Source organism: Hemicordylus capensis, chromosome 1 (genome assembly GCF_027244095.1).
Source record: "Hemicordylus capensis ecotype Gifberg chromosome 1, rHemCap1.1.pri, whole genome shotgun sequence".
Lineage (NCBI taxonomy): Eukaryota > Metazoa > Chordata > Lepidosauria > Squamata > Cordylidae > Hemicordylus > Hemicordylus capensis.
The window spans coordinates 201,458,498-201,478,259 of NC_069657.1; the positions used below are offsets into that span (position 1 = coordinate 201,458,498).

Consider the following 19,762-nt stretch of genomic DNA (forward strand, 5'->3'; position numbering starts at 1 on the left):
ACACCAAAAGGAAGATGAGAGAACACACAGCTGAGAGACAGGGAGGGAGGGAAGGAGGTGGGAGGGAGGGCAATTGTGGCATCAGGCTGGCTGGAACAGAGCAGTCTGGGTATCCCTGGGATGGAGTGTGCTGCTGCTCCTTCATTGCCTCCATTCTTCCACCCAATGGAGGAGTCCACTAAGGCAACAGGGCTTTTCTCCCCTTGGGATGTAGCTCTAACCCCCAATACTACCACAGTTGCCCAGCAGGCCCCACACCCCACTCCTCATGAGGCAATTGTGTCCTGCAGCATTTATCTTAAATTAGTTGTCCCCAAACATCTATGGTAAAGACTGAAGAGAAACATGATCATCAGATATTACACTGCTAAATGGAGCGGGTCCTGGCTTTAGCCATTTCTTTCAGTTCCTTAGAAGTTCCTTTAGCCATTTCTTTCAGTTTCTTCCCCTGTCCTGTATTGCTTATGCTCCCTGAAAGCACAGTAGAGTGACTGAGGTCCATGACAAACTGCAGATCTGAAGATTAAATGCTCCTGCAGAGCGGTTACATAATCTCCGTTCTGCAGAGAAGCGGGACCAGCCAGACGTCTACTAACCCTGCTGCAGCAATCTGCAAAAAATACCTGATAGAGAGGCAGGCAGATGCTATCAATCCATTCCAGCTGCAATCGAGGCAGTTCATCTTTCCTGTTCCGATCAAAAATAGCCTGAATTGAGAGAAAGTGAAAGAGAGAAATATGTCATGCTTTATTACTCTAGAGTATTTTATAGACAACTGCTTCATCTAGCTCTTTGGACCTAGGATCAAATTGTTACAAACTGAACTCTTAGAAAAGCATTAGCATAATCAATCCTTACCCACACTTCCCCTTTTTGTCTAAGATGAAAAATAAAGCATTTATCCCCTGACTTTGTTTATGGGATTTGTAAGTGTAATTCAATTGACTGCTATGCTATGCAATTCCTTAACATCAGGCAAATATACCATATGGGAGTGGGGAGATTATAAAGATTTGCACTTCCTCCCACATCTGTTTCCTTTTCCCAGGGGGAGCTTCAGTGAATATTACTCATGACTATGTATTGCTTCAGAGCATTGGTGGTTATGGGATAGAGTAGCATTGCTTGAAGTCTGTAGAGTTTGGATCTCAAATATATCATTGTGTTATGCAACCTGGCTTCCTCCTCTTATTTTTCTCTTTGGATTTTTACTGGACTCTCCTGGGCTCATGTTATCTAGGCCAGGAATAGAAAAACAGGCCAGTACGTAACAAAGACCAAGCTTGAATACATTCCATGAACAGGGGGATGAAAGCTTTTTTTAAAAAAAGTGTAGTGTCACACACCACACACACACACACACACACACACACGTTGTTCACATGAGCAGGCCTTCCGGGGTAGGGCTGCTTGTGTGAAGCGCCAGGATTGAGGCTGATCCATAGCCCAAGGTTTCCCCCCGGTAGAAGGCTGCAAGAGCACCCTTCTCCCTGGGACCCTGGCCATGTGTGTGTGCTTGGGCTGCAGACAGAGCTCGGCGTCAAGAGTGCCCAGCTGAGGGGGAATCCCTCAATACACTGCGCTTCTGGCCTGGTGCATTGTGGGATGCCACTGCCAGAGAACTTCCTCCTCCAGCTCCCAGCTCTGCTGCTCATTGCAGCTTCCGGTCGTGTGCTGCAATGAGCAGTAGAGCCCTGAAAGGTAAGGAGATCATGTGCAGGGAGGCAAGTAGGAGCCTGCCTCCCTGCAAGCACTCCCTGGCTCAGAGAATTAAGGTCGTGTGAATGGCCTTAATTTGTATTTGATTGGGAGATGTGTTATGCATCATGCATGATTTCATTCTATCATGTCATCATCATCATCTTTATTGTGATGCTGATGTTGATTATACCCCGTCCCCCCGCTAACTGAGCAAAGCACCACCTTTTAAAAGTGATGATTCTCTTTATTGAGCAGGGGGAGAGCAACTGGCCCTATCCATCCCCAGCACAGCATCCCTCCAGTAGCGTTGCTGGTGTCTACCCTTTCTTTCTTTTTAGATTGTGAGCCCTTTGGGGACAGGGAACTATCTTTATTTATTTCTCTACGTAGACCACTTTGGGAACTTTTGTTGAAAAGCGGTATTTAAAAATCTGTCGTCATCATAGTATATCACCTCAAGGATCTAGATGCTGTACAAAGATTAAAAATGTCAGGCAGGCCCTGCCTGCAGAATTACATGCTACTAAGAAAACTCCTGAGCTGACCCCTGAAACATCTTGGAATGGTAGATTCTGAGCAGCAGTAATGAATTTTGGAATTTCCCAGGCACACATCCTTTCTCCCTACCATGGCCATGTATTTTCATGCGTAACCAGCCATACCCAAAGACAGCATCTGCACAGGCAACACAATGGGAATGCTCTCTAACCGAGAGGCAACTGGCAGCCTGGGTGATCCTTCTGGACCCAGGGGCTCTGGACCCCCCCCCCCCACAGCCTCTGATGCCAAGGATCCCTTTTTATTATGCACCTCAACCAGGCTCTGTACGTCCAGGCACAAGCAAAGGGCTCTACCACACTCCTTGCCCTGTGCGAATGGCAACATACTCTCCCCTTATTACGCATGGCAGCTGCTCATTTCCATTTATATTACTAGTGTCTTCTTGGCTCATGCAGCTGGAGTGCAATAGGGAAGGACATACTAATGGGTCCAGCTGCCATTTCAAATGTGTGGGGGGGGGAGTGTGGGTGCCCATGTCTCCCCCAATCCAGCACACTGTTTTGCCACCATGTAACTGCATGGATTCATCAAAGCTGAAGCTGAGCAGATTATGACTCAGTTTCCATACGTTAGGCTACAAATACAGGTGGGAATCACTCTAAGTCTCACCTTAAACCGATGGTTTTGAGATATTTATCTGTCAGTTAACTTCAAACTAATTGTTGCTGTTCTGCTGCTCATACAAGCAGCCCTATCCTGGGAAGCGCGGCTCATGTAGAGTGCCAGGATTGGGCCTGATCCCAGTGCTGGACTGCCGGGTAGCCCAAGTTTTTTCCTCGGACTTTTATTGGTATCCTTCCACCCCAGCCCCTGGTTGACTGGAGTGCCCGGTGACAGGGAAATCCCCCAATGTACCCCGCTCCTCATGGGGTGCACTGGGGGACATGGGAGGCTGCAGCCTGCTTTCCCCTAACCCATTGCTGCTCCTAGAGTTGTTGAGCACTGGTTGTGTGGGCGTACAATGCTGGAAAGCCCGAAAGCAGCACTCATCATGTGGGGGGAAGCAGGACGGCTCCCATCTCCCTCACAGCCCTGCCCAGGCCAGGTAAGTTTGGCCGTGTGTATGCCCTTACAGTGTAATAAAATATGTGAGACAGATTCAGCTCCAATGTTCTTACAAGGGCAGAGACAATCAGTGAAAGGAAAAATGGAACATGGAATCTTTGAAAGCTGTGCCATGTTGGCGGTGGGTGGGGGGGAGAATGGACTCCTTGCACATAGAAAACTAGCATATTAGGGAGAAATGTTATTCAAGCATGCAAACCACCACTGCAGCTCATGCTGGAGTGAGTCATTGAGCCAATGGCCCTTTAGTTGTTGATCAATTCAAAATATATCCACTGATAAAAAATTAATTGCCATCCAAAGCCATATAATGTGAGCTCAGGAGGTGTTCTGTCCAGGAAAGATGCACCACATAAATACTGATTGGGGTGGGGGGACAACAACATCAAACCAATCTTCAAATTGTGCTTTCTGAAAGAAACAGTGGCTAACATCCAGACAAGACTCATCTTAAACTGATGGCTTTGAGATACTGTATGTATTTGTCAATACAGATAATACTAGTACAAAGAAGCAAAGAAAGACGCTTCCATGGAAGACGACTATGTAGCTTAGCAGATTCTCAGAGCTGCTCAATCTCTTGGGCTCTAAATCTGCTTGTGCAAGTGCTGTGCTTGTGTAACAAGGATAGTGGATTGCTTTGCATCATTCCCTCAACATATATGGGCTATGGAAGAGATTTCACAGCAGGAGGCAAGCCACGGGTTGTGCAAGAGCAACCTCTTGTACTGGTGCAGCACTAGTCTGGATATCAGTTAGTGTGGTTATTTCTTGTTTGTATAGTATGCCTTGGAAAATTAGCCTTGGTGATGCCAAAATAATCGACACAATAAAACTCACGACTAGATACATTTCTGTTGCTCTGAAATGTAGTCTCATCTGTTCTTGTCTTTTCACTTACTCACTTTTATTTTTAAGAAAGGCAAGTAGGTAGGAGTGAGAAACACATTATTTCCATTCTCTTTTATTTAAGCTTTGTTGTTATTTGTGGTAAAGTCAGTAACCGTTTTCTTGTTCTACAGTAACAAAACTGGTGATGCTTACAGAAGGTGTGAGTTTGAGCTCAGATCTCTCTCTGTCCCCTTGTTCAAAGAATTCACTCGTTACCAGTTCAGCTACCTAAAACACAGATCAAATTATCAGTTAGGGTATCTACTTCTGCAAGCATAATGAATTTCCTGTCTTAAGCCCTGACTATGTAGGGAGCTTAAGCACACAGCTGATTTTAAATATATAGTTGTTGCTCAGAGTGCTTGCTGAATCGGAGCCACCACAGTCTTTCAATACGCTAAAACATACACAACATGAACTATCATGAGAATACACTTCCAAATAATTTTGAGCTGTGCTGAAATGACACATGAGATACATAATGTTTTGAAGAAAGCCAGCACAGACACCAGTCCATCGTTGTGTTGGTTTGCTCCAAGCATTGCCCACACATGAGCCCATATAAAGAAACTTCTATTCTGGTTTTAACTTCTGTAATGCAGACATCAATGTTATCCTCTAGTCTGAATCATTACAATTTGACATGCACTTAACATCTTTCCCCCCATTCTTGCCATCATTTCTTTAAACTTCCTTGTATGATTTCAGACAATAAGGGATCTGCATGCCATTGACTGAAATGCAAGGTGTGAATCTCTGTTTAAGCCAAAATGAACCTTATGAAATTGTCAGCAACATGCACACTCCATATTTTCATGGGTATCCTTTCACACAGATTAAGGAGGGGATGGAAAGGCCCTGTTGTCCATGAGACCTCACTTGGACACCGAGATGTAGAAGAGGCAACAGCATTATTATTCTAGTTCAATGAGGGCACATAAATCTAGCTTTGTAAAAGAGTGAAATGTCAGTGGTTGACATCCTGACTAAATTACTCAATAGTACCACTCAGGGAATAGTCTAAAGGACTACTAAATTTCAAAAGGACTTCCTCTTGTAAATTTAATCAGGATGTCAGCCAGTGACTTCTGGAAAAAATACAGGCTGCTACCAGAGCTTTCTTCACTGCCAGCATAGGTGGATTACCATATAGGCAACAGAGGCAATTGCCTACGGTGGCAAATCTTGGAGGAATGGCAAATCTTGGGGCAGGGGAAAGTTGAATTTTTTAAAAACTTTAAAAACTACTGCTGCTTAGCATTGGTGGCGAGATCTCCTAGTGGGCCCGCCTGCCTTCAAAATCATGTCAGGTGCAAGGCGCTGCCTGCCCGGACAGCAGTGGAGACGGCAAGGGGGGAGTTGCCCCCTTTCCCCCCTAAAAGCCACAGCAGAAGCAGAATGGGGCGGATGCAGGGGACTATGGGAAAGTCCCCTCTTTTACATTAAAATGCTGCTGCCTGCGTCGTGGAATGGGGCGGCAGTAGCTGCAGCGGGAAGGGTTGTGGCATCTGGTGTGGCAGGGAAGTCCCCCAGTTTACCTTCAAGCAGCGTCCACTGCTGCTGCTGCTGTGTGAAGGAGCAGCAAGGGAGAGCTCCATTCAGATCTCCTCCTCCCTCCCAAATGAGTGCACGCCCCCGTCGCAGCCCCTTTTTGGATCTTTTCCTGCACATGGAGAAAGGTCCAAAATGGGCTGCAACGGGGGTGTGCACTTATATGGGAGGGAGGAGGGGAGCTAGAAGGAGCTTTCCCTTGCTGTTGCTCCATGCAGCAGCAGCAGCAGCAGCAGCAGATGCTTTAAGGTAAACAGGGGAACTCCCCCCCACAAACACACCAGACACCACAACCCTTCCTGCTGCAGCCGCTGCCGCCCCATTCCGCCAGGCAGATAGTGGCATTTTAATGAAAAAGGGGGGAATTTTACCTCATCTCCACACCCCACAGCTGCCGCTGTGCAGCCTTCGGTCCCCCATCCCACTGCTGCGGTGGCTTTTAGAAGAAAAAAGGGGAGACTTCCCCCTTGCCACTCCTACCCTCGCTGCGGCAGTGGGGGTGGCAAATCTTAGGCCACCTACAGGCAGCAAAAGGCTTAATCCACCTCTGACTGTCAGTAAACTCCAACGAAGTGCTGCTTCTTATGATAACACTGCAATATGGGAGTTGATCCATGTAGTTGGTCATTTCATATTATGGAGTCACCACACAGATAAGCTCCCACTGTGCAATTTGCACTGCACAGATAAACAATTTGAGTAATCTGATCAATTTGTTTCCATACAGCTGCCAAACATTCCTGGTGGTGCCTTGTAGTAGGATGAAGACCAGCCACGCAGGGAGGGCCAAGCCACACGATCAACTAGAACACACACAAAAGACTACTGTGGGCCAGTTTGGATAGTACCTTTCTGGCGTACACAATTAAACAAATTTGAATGCTTGTACAGCAGCAGTTTGGAACACACACACACACACACACACACACACACACACACACACACACACACACACACCCAATACACATACAAGAAATCAGGGCTGCACAACTTCAGCCTTCCAGTTGTTGCTGGGCTACAACTCTCCTCAGGGAGAGGAGAGTGGGTCTTGTGGTAGCAAGCATAATGTCCCCTTATTTTTATTTTTTTATTTTATTTTTGCATTTTTATACCGCCTTTCGTTAAAAGATAGCCCCAAGGCGGTTTACAAAAGTTAAAAACATACAATAAAAACACAATAAAAACATCATGCTAAAAATACAAAAACATATAAAAACAGGCATAAAACAATACAACAAATTAGCTAAGCCTGGACCCTTAGCTAAGCAGGGTCCACCCTGGTTGCAAATGAATGGGAGACTAGAAGTGTGAGCACTGCAAGATACTCCCTTCAGCGGATGGAGCCGCTCTGGCAAGAGCAGAAGGTACCAAATTCCCTCCCTGGCATCTCCAAGATAGAGTTGAGAGAGATTCCTGCCTGCAACCTTGGAGAAGCCACTGTCAGTTTGTGAAGACAATACTGAGCTAGATGGACCTAGGGTCTGACTCAGTCTGTGGCAGCTTCCTATGTTCTCACCAGCCACAGTGGCCAATAGGGATGGTGGGAGCTGTAGTCCAGCAACAACTGGAGGGCTGAAATTGTGCAGCCCTGTGATAGAGGAATATGATGGAAGAATGTCAGGACATCTGTAAAAGATGTCATGGTGGGTGCACTCTTGATGCATCCCCCTTTTAATAGTGTGAGCCAGAAAAGTATCATCTGAGCTGACCCTGTGTAATGCAGGAGTCACACAGAGGCACTTTCAAGCTGCTACCACATGGCAGCAACATTGTGAGAAGTGTTGCAGATAAATTACTTCTGTCTGTCTATCTATCTATCTATCTATCTATCTATCTATCTATCTATCTATCTATCTATCTATCTAATTTGTACACCGCCCCAAACGTTCGTCTCTGAGTCTGGGAGAAAGTAAATAAGTAATTATTTACTCTATAAGTAAGTAACTGAACAGGGAGCCAACTTTAAATGAGAAACAAGAGTTTGATATTTATTACTAACTAAAAACATAGACTAAGAAAACAATGAACTAACAAACAGTATCTTGTGCAGAGACAGGGAGAACCTCTCAGTTTGAATGCAGGACAGCAAGTGAGGAGCAGACAAAAAAGACAGTGACCCCAAGCCAGTACATAGACACATTCAAACACAGACAAGCGTGCTCCGCACAAAGAACTGAGACAGTGTCCATGGCAAAATCCCAAGAAGCAACTGGCAAAATAGCTTCATTTACATTCAATAAATGTAACCTGGATTTTAAAAAGAATACCCTGCTTCAGACCTGTTTCTCTGTACTATGTGTCTACAGAGATTTTCATGCTGCCATATATCGTGATTGCACATGAACATATCATTATGTATAGAGATTAAGATTGTTTTAACACTTGTTCTGTGATGTTTTATCTATTTCATTGATTTAATTTGCCTTCAAGATGAGTTGGACTATAAATCTAAATGAAATAAGACTGAGGATACATGCTTAGTGCATAACTTCTGGAAATATACAATGCTTTTCTGTAAAGCTAATATTAATTGACTTTCAGATTGTTTTTCTTCCCCAGTATGGTGTTTAAAAAAAAACTTTTCTGGAAGGATACAGTATTATTTTTAAAGATTAATGGCCTAAAGAAATTGCTAGGCCTCAGGCAGCAAGTGAAGTTGACCTAAATACAGATGTTCTCTCTGTCACTTACATATATGTGTGTGTGCAAGCAAGCACACACACACACAACCTCTGCTGAAAATGCCATGAGAAGTCTTACATGCTCATATATAAGAGACCATATGCTACCTAACATTCCTGTAGCACCATATAATGGTTTCCCAGCTTACTATCATAGCAAAGGAAAGGAACTTGCAAGTTAGCTACCTGACATCAAATAGTAGCTAACTTTTAGGTTCCTTTCCTTTGTTAGTCCTTTCTGCGGACACTAAGAGTGGATCTATAAATGCAGGAGAATAAGGTGGTAGAGTCCTGAACTGGAAGAAAATGTCTGTACCACGTCCACAGGTGAAGGGCATATTTTGAATAAAGTAAAGGTAAAGTGTGCCATCAAGTCGATTTCAACTACTGGCACTCACAGAGCCCTGTGGTTTTCTTTTTAGAATACAGGAGGGGGTTACCATTGCCATCTCCCATGCAGTATGATATGATGCCTTTCAGCATCTTCCTATATCGCTTCTGCCTGATATAGTAGCAGCAGGGATTTGAACAGGCAACCTTCTGCTTGTTTGTCAAGCATTTCCCCGCTGCACCACTTAAGGTGACATATTTTGAATACCCCCATGTAAAAACCTCCTTGGAAATAGAAAACTAGCACAGCAGGAAGTGGACTGGCCTAGAACTATTCTCCCTGATATGCTAAGGTAATTCTTAAAAAAAAAAAAAACCTTACAAGATGTACAGCATAGAAAATGGCACACCCCACCTGCAGTACAGTTTTCTCCTCAGGATTCTGACACCCCATTCTGTTGAATGTGTAGATAAGGCCTTGTAGAATGGCACTACAGACCAGTTCATGCAAAGAGAAGATGAAGTGGTAAAATTGTTCCTGGATTGTACCACTTCAGATGGGCGGGCTGTGGATGCAAATCATATGGCTTAATGCTTCCCCACAAAACCGAATTTCCTGCACATGCAAATCTAGCATATCAGGGAAATGGCCAGGTTATAACTTGACTCCTTAACATTTAGTTTTCTATATGTAGAATGGGATATATATATATATATATATATATATATATATATATATGGAACATATATCTATATCTATATCTATCTATCTATATGGAACATATCAAAAACCTGCACTCTGAAATGGTACAGTGTAGGCAGATTTTTACCACATTTTCTGTTATTTGTGTCAACTAAGTCCGGGACACAGGGGAGGGAAGTTTTTGCACAAAAATCAAAATGGCACCTCCTGCGCTGAAGTGGAGCTCATATTTTTTAACACCCCATAGAGGATGAAGGCATGAAAATGGTAAGTGGACCTTGGAGGTTTACAGATAAGGGAAGGTTACACCAGGTTGAGAGGCTTGCATGGTACACATTCCTCTACCTAGAGAAGGCAGTCAATTTGACAGTCAATTTGCCAGAAAAGAAAAGTGCTCACATTTTCTGAATGATATGGTTTTATCAATTTCCTAAAACAAAAACTGGGAAGACAGATAATCTTGGAGAGAATCTATGTGGTCACTAGGAGTCGAGACTGACTTGACAGCACGTAATCAATCAGTCAATCAAATGGGAAGATATTTAGTTGCTCCATCTGACAGGGTAAGGTTGTTGTCCCTTAGATGTGCCCTTCAAGCTACAATTCTAAACATACTTACTAGGAAGTAAATTTCAGTAATTCTGTATTTCAAGTCAATATGCAGGCTGACTACCTAGGAGGATCTTAATTTACATTAATTAAAAATGGAACCTTGCAAATCCCAAAAGGAGATTAAAAAGGGGCAGTTGAAGGGGCAGTTATGTGTGTGGAGCCACCTAATGGCGCAGCGGGGAAATGACTTGCCTAGCAAGCAAGAGTTGGCTGGTTCGAATCCCCGCTGGTATGTTTTTCAGAACTATTGGGCAGCAGCGATATAGGAAGCTGCTGAAAGGCATCATCTCACACTGCACAAGAGAAGGCAATGGTAAACCAAACCAAATGGTAAACTGTATTCTACCAAAGAAAACCACATGGCTCTGTGGTTGCCAGGAGTCGATACTGACTCACGGGCACCACTTTACTTTTACTTTGTGTGTGGGTTTTTTAAGGACAAATTTAAAAATGTCAAACTCTGGAGATAGAAAGTAATTATGTTGCTATCAAATATTCCTGCCCAAGGAGAACAACAATTCATTTTTTGATATTATTTATTTTAGTAAAGAACAGATCTTTGAGCTGGGACTTTATAAAGAACAGAGGAGCCTCTACAAATGAGTATGGAGTCCTTCCCAGAGGTTTAATCTCACCCACAGTCCCACCCCCATACGTTCCTTTTAAATGAAATAGCTTTTTGCCAGCTCTTATCTAGGTGCTTATGGTTGGTCTAAACATTCCCAGGAATTTCCTTCAGGAACCATTTTTGAAATATGGATTTGAGAGATCTCCTCCAAAGGTCCACACTTAACTTTTGCCTTCAACATTTTGTGGGATGATAGAACTTCAAAAGCTGCCTACAAAGCAATCCCATATTTTGAGTTTCCTTTATATTATTGTTGAGCTGAAGCAGAAGAGTTGATTATAAGGCTGTGATTATAGAATCAGATGTTCTTCAGAGGCTTCAGTATTTCTCAATGCCATCAAACAAACCAACAAACCAAGATTGGGCAATAAACCATGGTAGCAGAAAATCTGTGCTATTTTTAAATACAGCAATACTGTTGTAAATCGATTGCAGATTTGGTCCCTTGTATGTCAAGTTCCTGGGAAAGCCATTGCATCAGTACCTCCTCTTCCTTGCTGTGCTATTAATCATGACTTGCCTGTCTTGAAATCTCCCACGGTTTGGTTGCAGCTCCAAGGTCACAGGCTGTCATTAGCATTGATCTGAAAAACAGAAATGAACAATACAAGCTGAGCAAACCTTTGTTGCTTTTCTAAACAAATCACCCTGGATACATAATTAAAAGGGGAGGAAAAAACAGAATTAGGACCTTCTTCTCTTCTAGAGAAGGCACTGCCTGGAATTTCAGCAGTCAGCACAGTTTTTATGCCATTAAATATACGAAGGCTAATGCATTATAGATCATCAGATAATGAATTTTCAATGCCATCCATTGAGTGCTACAAAGGAAACGTGTATCACTGCAGACTACCTACTAATTTTGCTGCACTTTGACTAATAAAGTAATATTTATAATATACAGGGCAGCTGGGTTTTTGCCATGATGTAAGAAAGGAGTTATTACATAATAAATACAGATTGGACTAATCTATTTGCCTACTTATAAGTGACTACTATGGTAAGAGAAAAGCTATAACCATGAGAGGCATTCCAGACACTGTTTAAGCAGTTTCTATGGTTCATCTGCAATAAAAATTCAAGATTTACTGTAAGGACTACACTGTTTCACTGTAGTTTAATACCTGGCTACAATTATGTTTTATAAGTGTTGGGAGAAAGAAACTATTCAGCTGGAGAAAGCATTTATGTACAGTACATGATGCAGATAAAACTATGAGAAAGCCCAAATGAAGAACAAGGACACTGGAAATAAAAAAAGTGGCAAATATACTGCCCCAGCTCTAAAATCAGGAATGAGTGAAATGATATGGGGGGAAAAATAGGAAATGACCCATACCTCAGCTAAAACACAAAGGCTTAGAATCTTTGCCATCACATGAATAGCCCCTTTCATAGCTATATGAGAGCACTTTGTAATGCTGCTTTTGTGAATCCCAAGAGTCTTTAGCCTTTCCTTGAGGTTCTTGATGGGTGTAAAGGTTATGGTGAACTGTGCACAGATGTCTGTAAGGATTTCAGGGTCTGCAGCGGTAGGTCTGATGAGGGAGACAGCCTGGAGCCCATTACCATCTGCTGGCTGGCACATGGGCACTTCCCAGATTAACCCTGACCACGGTGTCACTACGGATCTGCAAAGCGTGCTTCCGCACTTTCTGTGTTGTGACACCGCAGTCCTTGCGCTGACAGCAAGGTGCCGTTCACATTTCCGATGCCTTACTTCGGATTTTATCTTTGTGATTTAGAGCTAAAACGTTGCAAGTCCATTGCAGAAAAATAGCTGTATTTTCCCGTTGTAGAAATGTGAGATTCTGGGGATTGTTTTCAATATGATACTGCCAAGCCGAAGCATTTTACTGCTCTTCTAGGGTGTAGTCTCGGTGGTTTCCAGACTAGCTGCTGAAACAGCAGCAAAATGCCTCCGTTCAGGCAAGTTGCATTCGGAACGTAAACAGCAGAGGGAGCAGTCTCGAAACAACTAACAACCCCCACAAAACCAGCAACTTTTTCATGCCGGATGTACAACGTTCTTGCTCTATATCGCAGCTATTAAATTTGCACCAAGGCATCGGATATGTGAACGGCATCCTGCTGTCTACGTAGGGACTGCGGTGTCATGATGCAGGAAATGTGGAAGCACACTTCCGAGATGCGTCCTGACCACGTTGTAGGGTCTAGTCTGGAAAGCGCCCTGGAAAGCGTCATGAAGAAGAGAGGTGTGCAGGTGTGCAGAGATATGAGGAGATATCATAACGAGATATGTATCAGAGATCTTATGAGTGGCAATGTCTGAGGCAGCAGCTATGGGCCACTTAGCTTTGACGTAAGCACAAGGACTTGACGGACAAGTCTTATATTAAGCACTCAGCTAAATGTTACATGGCATTTTGCAAGCTGCAGTTCTGTAATTTGCATCTGTTCCAGAAAAGCTGCCTTGGGGGGTATTTGCTATCTTCAGGGGCAAAGCAGTGGGCAGGAAGGGTGCTTAGCCCTTTCCCCCACCCACCACTTTTCTGCAGCAGCTACCTACCCAAGTGAGGTTATCTATGGGCCTGGAAGGAAACAGCTTAAGGGGAGTTGCACAGGAAAGCAAAGGGTGGGGAAAGGTAAAAGCAACCACTCCTGCCCCCCAGCACTCACCACTTCTCCGCTGAAAATTCCCTCTCCTAAAGCAACTTTTCTGTAGCAAAAGTGGTCCCTGGAGTTTTGTTACACAAGCTTGTGTGTGATGTTTAGGTAGGTCCTAAGGCAAAGTGTATCTGGCGGGCTCCAGCTTGATTTCCAGGGGCTCATGACCTTTATGTTCCCTGTTGTGCAGATATTCTTAATTTTCTGGCTGCCCTTCCCAGAGGAGATCTGTTTGATGATATAATCAGACCGGAAGCTGGAGCACACATTATATTTACCACAGATCCCTGCCCTTGCCATAATACAAACTATAGACGTGGTTACCACATCAGTCACATGTCCACCACATCCTTGCAAGTGGCTCCCAGGAACATCTGCCAGGAGCTAAAGACTCACAGTGTGATGAAGACAGTCTTGTGGTAAATGCTTCTCAGCCAGGGCAAGGACCACTAGCCATTGGGAGGCTTCTGCAGGAAGTGTGATTTATCTGCAGGTCTAGAGCCAGGAAGCAGTGCTGCTAGCCATTCCTAAAAATGTCACAGGTTATCTTGACTTTGTCAAATGACTGGGATGAAAATGGTCCTCTGTGACTTACCGGAATATCTCTCGCTGACACGTAACATTCCAATTGTAGTCACCTTTGTTGACAAGTTCAAAAAACTCAGACCTCTTCCTACAAGAAAACATATCACGAGAAGCAAATGAGTACATTTCTAAGACTTGATCACTGTCCTTCTCAAAATGTACAGCTTCTTCAGAAAGTGCTGGGCACTTTCCAGATTAGACCGTGCAACGGGGTCACAGCATATCTCTGAAGTGTGCTTCCACACTTCCAGTGTTGTGACACCATAGTCCCTATGCTGACAGCAGGGTGCAGTTCATATTTCCAACACCCTGTTTCAAATTTAATCGCTGTGATATAGTGCTATAACGTCGTATGTACAGCATTAAAAAGTTGCTGGGTTTTTTTTTTATTGTTAGTTTTCGTGAGACTGCTCCCCCTGCTGGGTGCTTTGCTATTTATATTTTGAATGTGATTTGTCTGAACGGAAGCATTTTGCTGCTGCTGAGCGGCTAATCTGGAAAGTGTCCTGGTCTATACCTCTACTACACCTAATAAGTAGGATTCCCGCCAATGCAAACAGGTATCAGCCCGCCTCTGCGCCAACCTATTCAAATTAAAAATTATAATTACCGCATGAATTTTACAACAGCCCATCAATTTCATAGTCTCCTGATTACACACTAGCAACAACAAGGCCATAAATGATAGAACCTCATTACTCTACTTTTATGGAAGGATAAAGTACACTTAGTACACGTCTGGATTTTAGAAACATAGCTGAGTTGCCTGTTCCTGAAAGTGTATAACCCTCCGTTGACCCTTTGTGACATGCTAATAGGTCTGATGTCAAAACATTAAAATGTGGAGATGGAGACTCACCACTCAATGCAGAGGATCCCTATGGTAAGCATTACACATCACAACCCCTGTGTGCACTTTTGGTTGAAGAGCAGTATATAAATATGATTATGATTATGATTAGTAGTAGTAGGCTGTCCATATCTTTCTGGGCAGCCTGACAAGGGAGCTCTATCATGTAAAATCAGCCCTCGGTCTTCCACATCAAAAGGCATGATTGCAGGTGGATGTGGGGGGGGGGAGGGGGGGGCAGAAGACAAGCTTTATTGTAGTGAATGGCATCCATGGTTTTGCTTTTCAAATGATCCTCATGGATGCACACATGTGAAAGCATTTCATCACAATGTGTTAAGCCTCATGACTGATTGATGGGCTGAGAGATCCGTGATTGTCTTTGACTGAGGTCTCTTTCATATGTCATCTGGAGTGCCCAGGCTGTCACCATCCCATGCCTGTGTCCAGTCTGCTCCTAGTAACATCTACAACTTCCACCCCTGTAGTTAGTCTAGACTGTGTGGTTATGTACTATGCTAGCGAAGTGTCCCCCCACAATGGGGCTGATATCACAGTTCGTAAGCATCAAATATTACGTATGGGGCTGATGTCACCACAGCGGTAAGTTTTAGATCACCCTAAAAAGTAATTTCTCATTCCTTCTTAACAATGAGAAAATGTTCTGTTTATTTCATATAAAGATGTGTGCCAAAGAAGCAACAGGTGTTACATTTTCTCCCCTTGCACATGTTGCTGTAATATAGCCTATCAAAGTGCTTGCACATGATGGCCTAACAACCCCTCTGGGAATAAGTACTGCAGTGATGACAATTTTAATGGCCTAGACTAGCTGGCACATAGGCTTTAAATCAATCTTATCCTTAACTGTTCGTATGCAACTCCGCATTGCGTCAGCACTCCACAAGGTGTTTTTGGTGAGTGGTTCTTTATTTTATTTGAATAAAAAGCCTTCAGCTTGATACACATTTTTCTTCTGAGAAAACAGAACCAAAAATTGAAAATGCTTTCCCCCCACATTGTTTTGTTCCCCTTAAGCAATGTGTATCAATTCAGATGGAAATAAAAGAACCTTTAACTAGAACCAAAATGTGACCTTTTCACACTCATTTTGAACAGCTTACATTTTGACATCAGAAAGGAAAGACAGATTCATAAGTATTAGTGTTAAAAACATAGGTGACACACAGCTGCTGTTAAACCCCATACGCCTCTGGGTTAGCAGGCCTTTTTCATGCCACGTCAGGGAAACGAATGAAGGACAAAGATTAAATCATTGTGGTGATTTTAGTACTGTACTGTTCTGTCAGGATGGAACTCTGATTATTCGCCACATTCTGAGGGCTAAGAAAATAAGATGCTGGATCAGGCCAGAGGCCCAGTTGTTCAGCCAGTGCCTCTGTACGGTTTGAAAGCAATCCTCAGCAACCAGCATCCAGAGATATACTGCCTCTGAACATGGAGGTTCTACTGATCCATCTTAACTAATAGCCATTAATAGATCTATGCTCCGCCATGAATTTGTCTAATCCTCTTTCAAAACCCTCTAAACTAATGGCCATCAACACGGCTTGTGGTAGTAAATTTCATGAATTAATTTCGCTTTGCTGATCTGCACATGCAGGCACATTACTTGATGACTCGCAGCTAGGATTCCCAGCTTTTCCCCTCACCGGCAGGATTTCTGTCCCATCAACAGCAGCACTTTTGCATTTTCATTAAGCACATGCACAAACCGAGGTCTGAGCACTGGTTGGGCGCCGCGGGGAGAAAGTGGATGCTTGCACAGGTGCCATTCGCGTGGTTAGCAACACCATGCTGACCAGGCAAATGGTGCACACACATGCGCGGATGCCATGTGTGTGCTGGCACTGCACAGGGGTACTTGGGCTGAGCACTGCCCCAGCAGGAAGCTGAATGGGGTGTCGGAGAGCAGGTAAAGACCTGCTCTCTTCTTTCTTAAAGCTCCCACTCACTGCTTATCTCCCCACAGCGCCGAACCAGTCCTTGAACCTTGGTTTGCGCACATCCTTAATTTTCATGAAGGGCAGAAGTTTAACCACAGAGCCCCTTCTCAGCAAAGAGATGCACACCATATTGCGAACAGCATCACCTGCCAGATTTCTGCATGCTATGTGGGTGTTAAATGTGCAAGAGCACTGCCAGGAAAGAAAGGTTAGCAAGCTTACTTGCAACGGCATGTGTGAACTATATTGATTAGAAAGCATTGTGTTAGAGATTGTGTCAGGCAATATACATCTGTCTGTCATAGCTGACCTAGGATGGCAGTTTCACATGTTCAAGTCATCATTTAAGGAAATGCATGTGTGAACTTGCCCAAAAGCAACATACCTGCTAGGGGTGCTATCTAGTAGAATTCCTTTGTTGTCTACCTACAGGAGCTAGGACTCTGGATCAGGGTAACTTTCAGTTTCAATGTTTAAATATAACACTGAGGGCCAATCTGCATGTCAAAAAAACAACAAGAACAAGAACAACATGTGATGCAGCTTTTCTTAGGCTGTACCACAGAATATTGATGGGTACAAGTTTGAAGGCTCCTCCATGTAAAGAATTCTCTGCACACAAAGAACTAGCTTCATGGGGGAAAGGGACAACTAGCTGCTGCAATGCTACTTTCCCATTGGTAGGAAGTTTATGGCTGCACAAATTAAGCATATTATACATTCAGAAAACTGAAAATAGTAGAACCTAACATGCGTAAAATGTTCACAAGCCTGAAATGCAGTGCGCAACAGAGTAAGTAACTCAAATGATAATTAAATACTAATTCCGAGTATTATGTGCCCTTTGCCCTCAGTGGTATTTAAAAGGCCGTTAGGGACTATAGCTCTTCTGGATTTTCATTTGTCAAATTCAGAAAATGCCAATACCTACTCAAAATAGAGAGTGAGGTCTGTTGCCAATATCGACTTCTTCAGAAGCTGCATAAGGTCACTGTAATCCTTGGAGGACAAGTTAGCAAAGATGTTGTGACCCTATAATGAAAGAGATAGCAAAGCTAAATAGCTAAGGATCAATAGAGGGTTTCTGAAAGGTTTTCCAATAACTCTGCAACATGTGTCATCATTACAGCAAATCTGTTTTTCATTCACAGTGAAATCATGGACAGAAATAATGCCATTAGCCACTGTAATTAAGATGTTTTCCTAGATTTTTCTGCTAGACCAAAATTATGGGCAATTAAACGCAAGAATTACACAGACCAATTTAGTATGCAATTTATAAATAGCATGATGGGGTTTCTTTTCCCTTTTCCAAATGCCTTCGGAATACACTTTGAGATCTTTGGCATCTTCTGCAAGAGATGTATGTGTATGGGCAGACGCATCCAAGCCCAATGCTAAGCTCGTTTACTTGAACTTCCCACTAAATTCCATAGAACTTACTTCCTAGAAAGTATGCTAACCTGCAAAGAGGAACGTATGAATAATGTACCTAGAGAAAGAGGGGGGAATGGACCCACAAAGAAGCATGTGATGCAAGTATCACATTTCTTTGAGGGTTCATTTCCTCCTCTTTCTCCAGGTACTTTATTCATATGTTCCTCTTTGCAGGTTTGTAGTCAATATGTACAAAGGACAGTACAGGAACAGTGTCTGGGTAGCGAACCCAGCCTATTGTGTCAGAGGCACTCACCTATAAAAAGATCTACTTATGAATAAAAGTCTGAAATTGTCTATTCAACAGGCAAGCATTAAAAGTAAAAGATGTACTTTTACTTTATATAAGGAAAAATTGGGGTCCTTAAGCAAAAGTCAAGATCTGTCTTGTATCTGGAAAAGTGCAACAGAGCACAAAGAAGCCCGAAATCAAGGTGCACATTGTGATTGCAAAAGAGGCCTCCCTGATCATTTTAGAAAAGCTACAGTAATTTGCATGGAGAAAGTTACTGTTTATGTCATCTACATTTTATGGCTCTGTAAGTATTTGGGAGGACAGAATTTCAGACTCTAGTTCTTTTCACAGATTCTTAGGTACCTAGGAAGCTGTCCATCAAGCTCAATCAGGGGCGTAACTACCATTAGGCAAGGGGAGGCGGCTGCCTGGGGGCCCCCACGCCTCAAGGGGCCCCCCAGAGGCAAGTCACATGAGGCAAGTCACATGACTATATATTGTGAAGTGTATGTGTGCATCCGCGAGGGGCCCATTTTAAAATTTTGTCTCTGGGCCCACTCCAGCCTTGTTACGCCCCTGAGCTCAATATTGTCTGTTCTAACTGGCAGCAGCTGCCCAAAGTTTTAGGCAGAAGTCTTTCCCAGCGATACCTAGAAATGTCAGGGATTGAACCTGGGAAGTTTTTCATGAAAGCCGGTGCTCTTCCACTGAGCTACAGCCCTGTCCATAGACTCTTATCTAGACAATCTTCTGCAAAGGGTATCTCTTGTCCAATTTTGTTCTTCCCTTATATTTTGCCAAGCTTGCATTGTATTAGGCCATTATCTCCACCTCTTTATTAACATTGCCACCTTCTATCTTTGCCTATCTACCCAGCTCTCAAAGAACCATCTTTTTGCCCATTCCTTCCTCCCATATCCACCCCCCCCTTCATTTCCTCCCAGTTCAGCTTCAAAAGTAATGCACCTTTCCACCACTCCTTCCTCTTTCTGATTTTTTCTGGCTTTGAAACAGCAGGTTAAGAAACTTTAGCTGAGTCTCCTGTGGCATTCACGGAAGATTCTCATGCCTTGCACGATGCTAATGTAAGGAAGTGATATCTGGAAAAGTATGATCAACTTCTTTGACCTTACACCAACAACATTATCTCAATCATTTATGGACTGATGCAATCTTAATTCTGTACTAAAACGAGTCCCATAGCCCAGCAAGTAACAAGGTGGCACCTAAACTCTCTCAAATTTGTACACCACCCCAAACTTTCATCTCTGGGCAGTTAACAATAACCTAAAAGAAGTTAAAACATACACCAAACTTAAAACAATTTAAACAATTTA

General features: G+C 43.3%; 1 protein-coding gene across 16 annotated transcripts in view; it reads right to left on the reverse strand.

Annotated features, from left to right (window-relative positions):
* The window catches only part of PDE11A (phosphodiesterase 11A), a 299,742-nt gene that overhangs the window by 36,145 nt on the left and 243,835 nt on the right, over nt 1-19,762 (reverse strand). For 10 of the 16 annotated variants that reach the window (XM_053268425.1, XM_053268433.1, XM_053268491.1 and 7 more), the window contains 5 exons: nt 17,685-17,785; nt 13,947-14,024; nt 11,244-11,307; nt 4,372-4,446; nt 624-707 (listed from right to left, as the gene is read on the reverse strand). In XM_053268425.1, coding sequence (XP_053124400.1) covers nt 624-707; nt 4,372-4,446; nt 11,244-11,307; nt 13,947-14,024; nt 17,685-17,785 — 402 coding nt within the window. Of the gene's footprint in view, nt 1-623; nt 708-4,313; nt 4,447-9,195; nt 9,347-11,243; nt 11,308-13,369; nt 13,580-13,946; nt 14,025-17,138; nt 17,251-17,680; nt 17,786-19,391; nt 19,526-19,762 lie in introns of those variants that run through there. The other 6 variants (XR_008310873.1, XR_008310875.1, XR_008310874.1 and 3 more) reach the window with 6 other exon arrangements.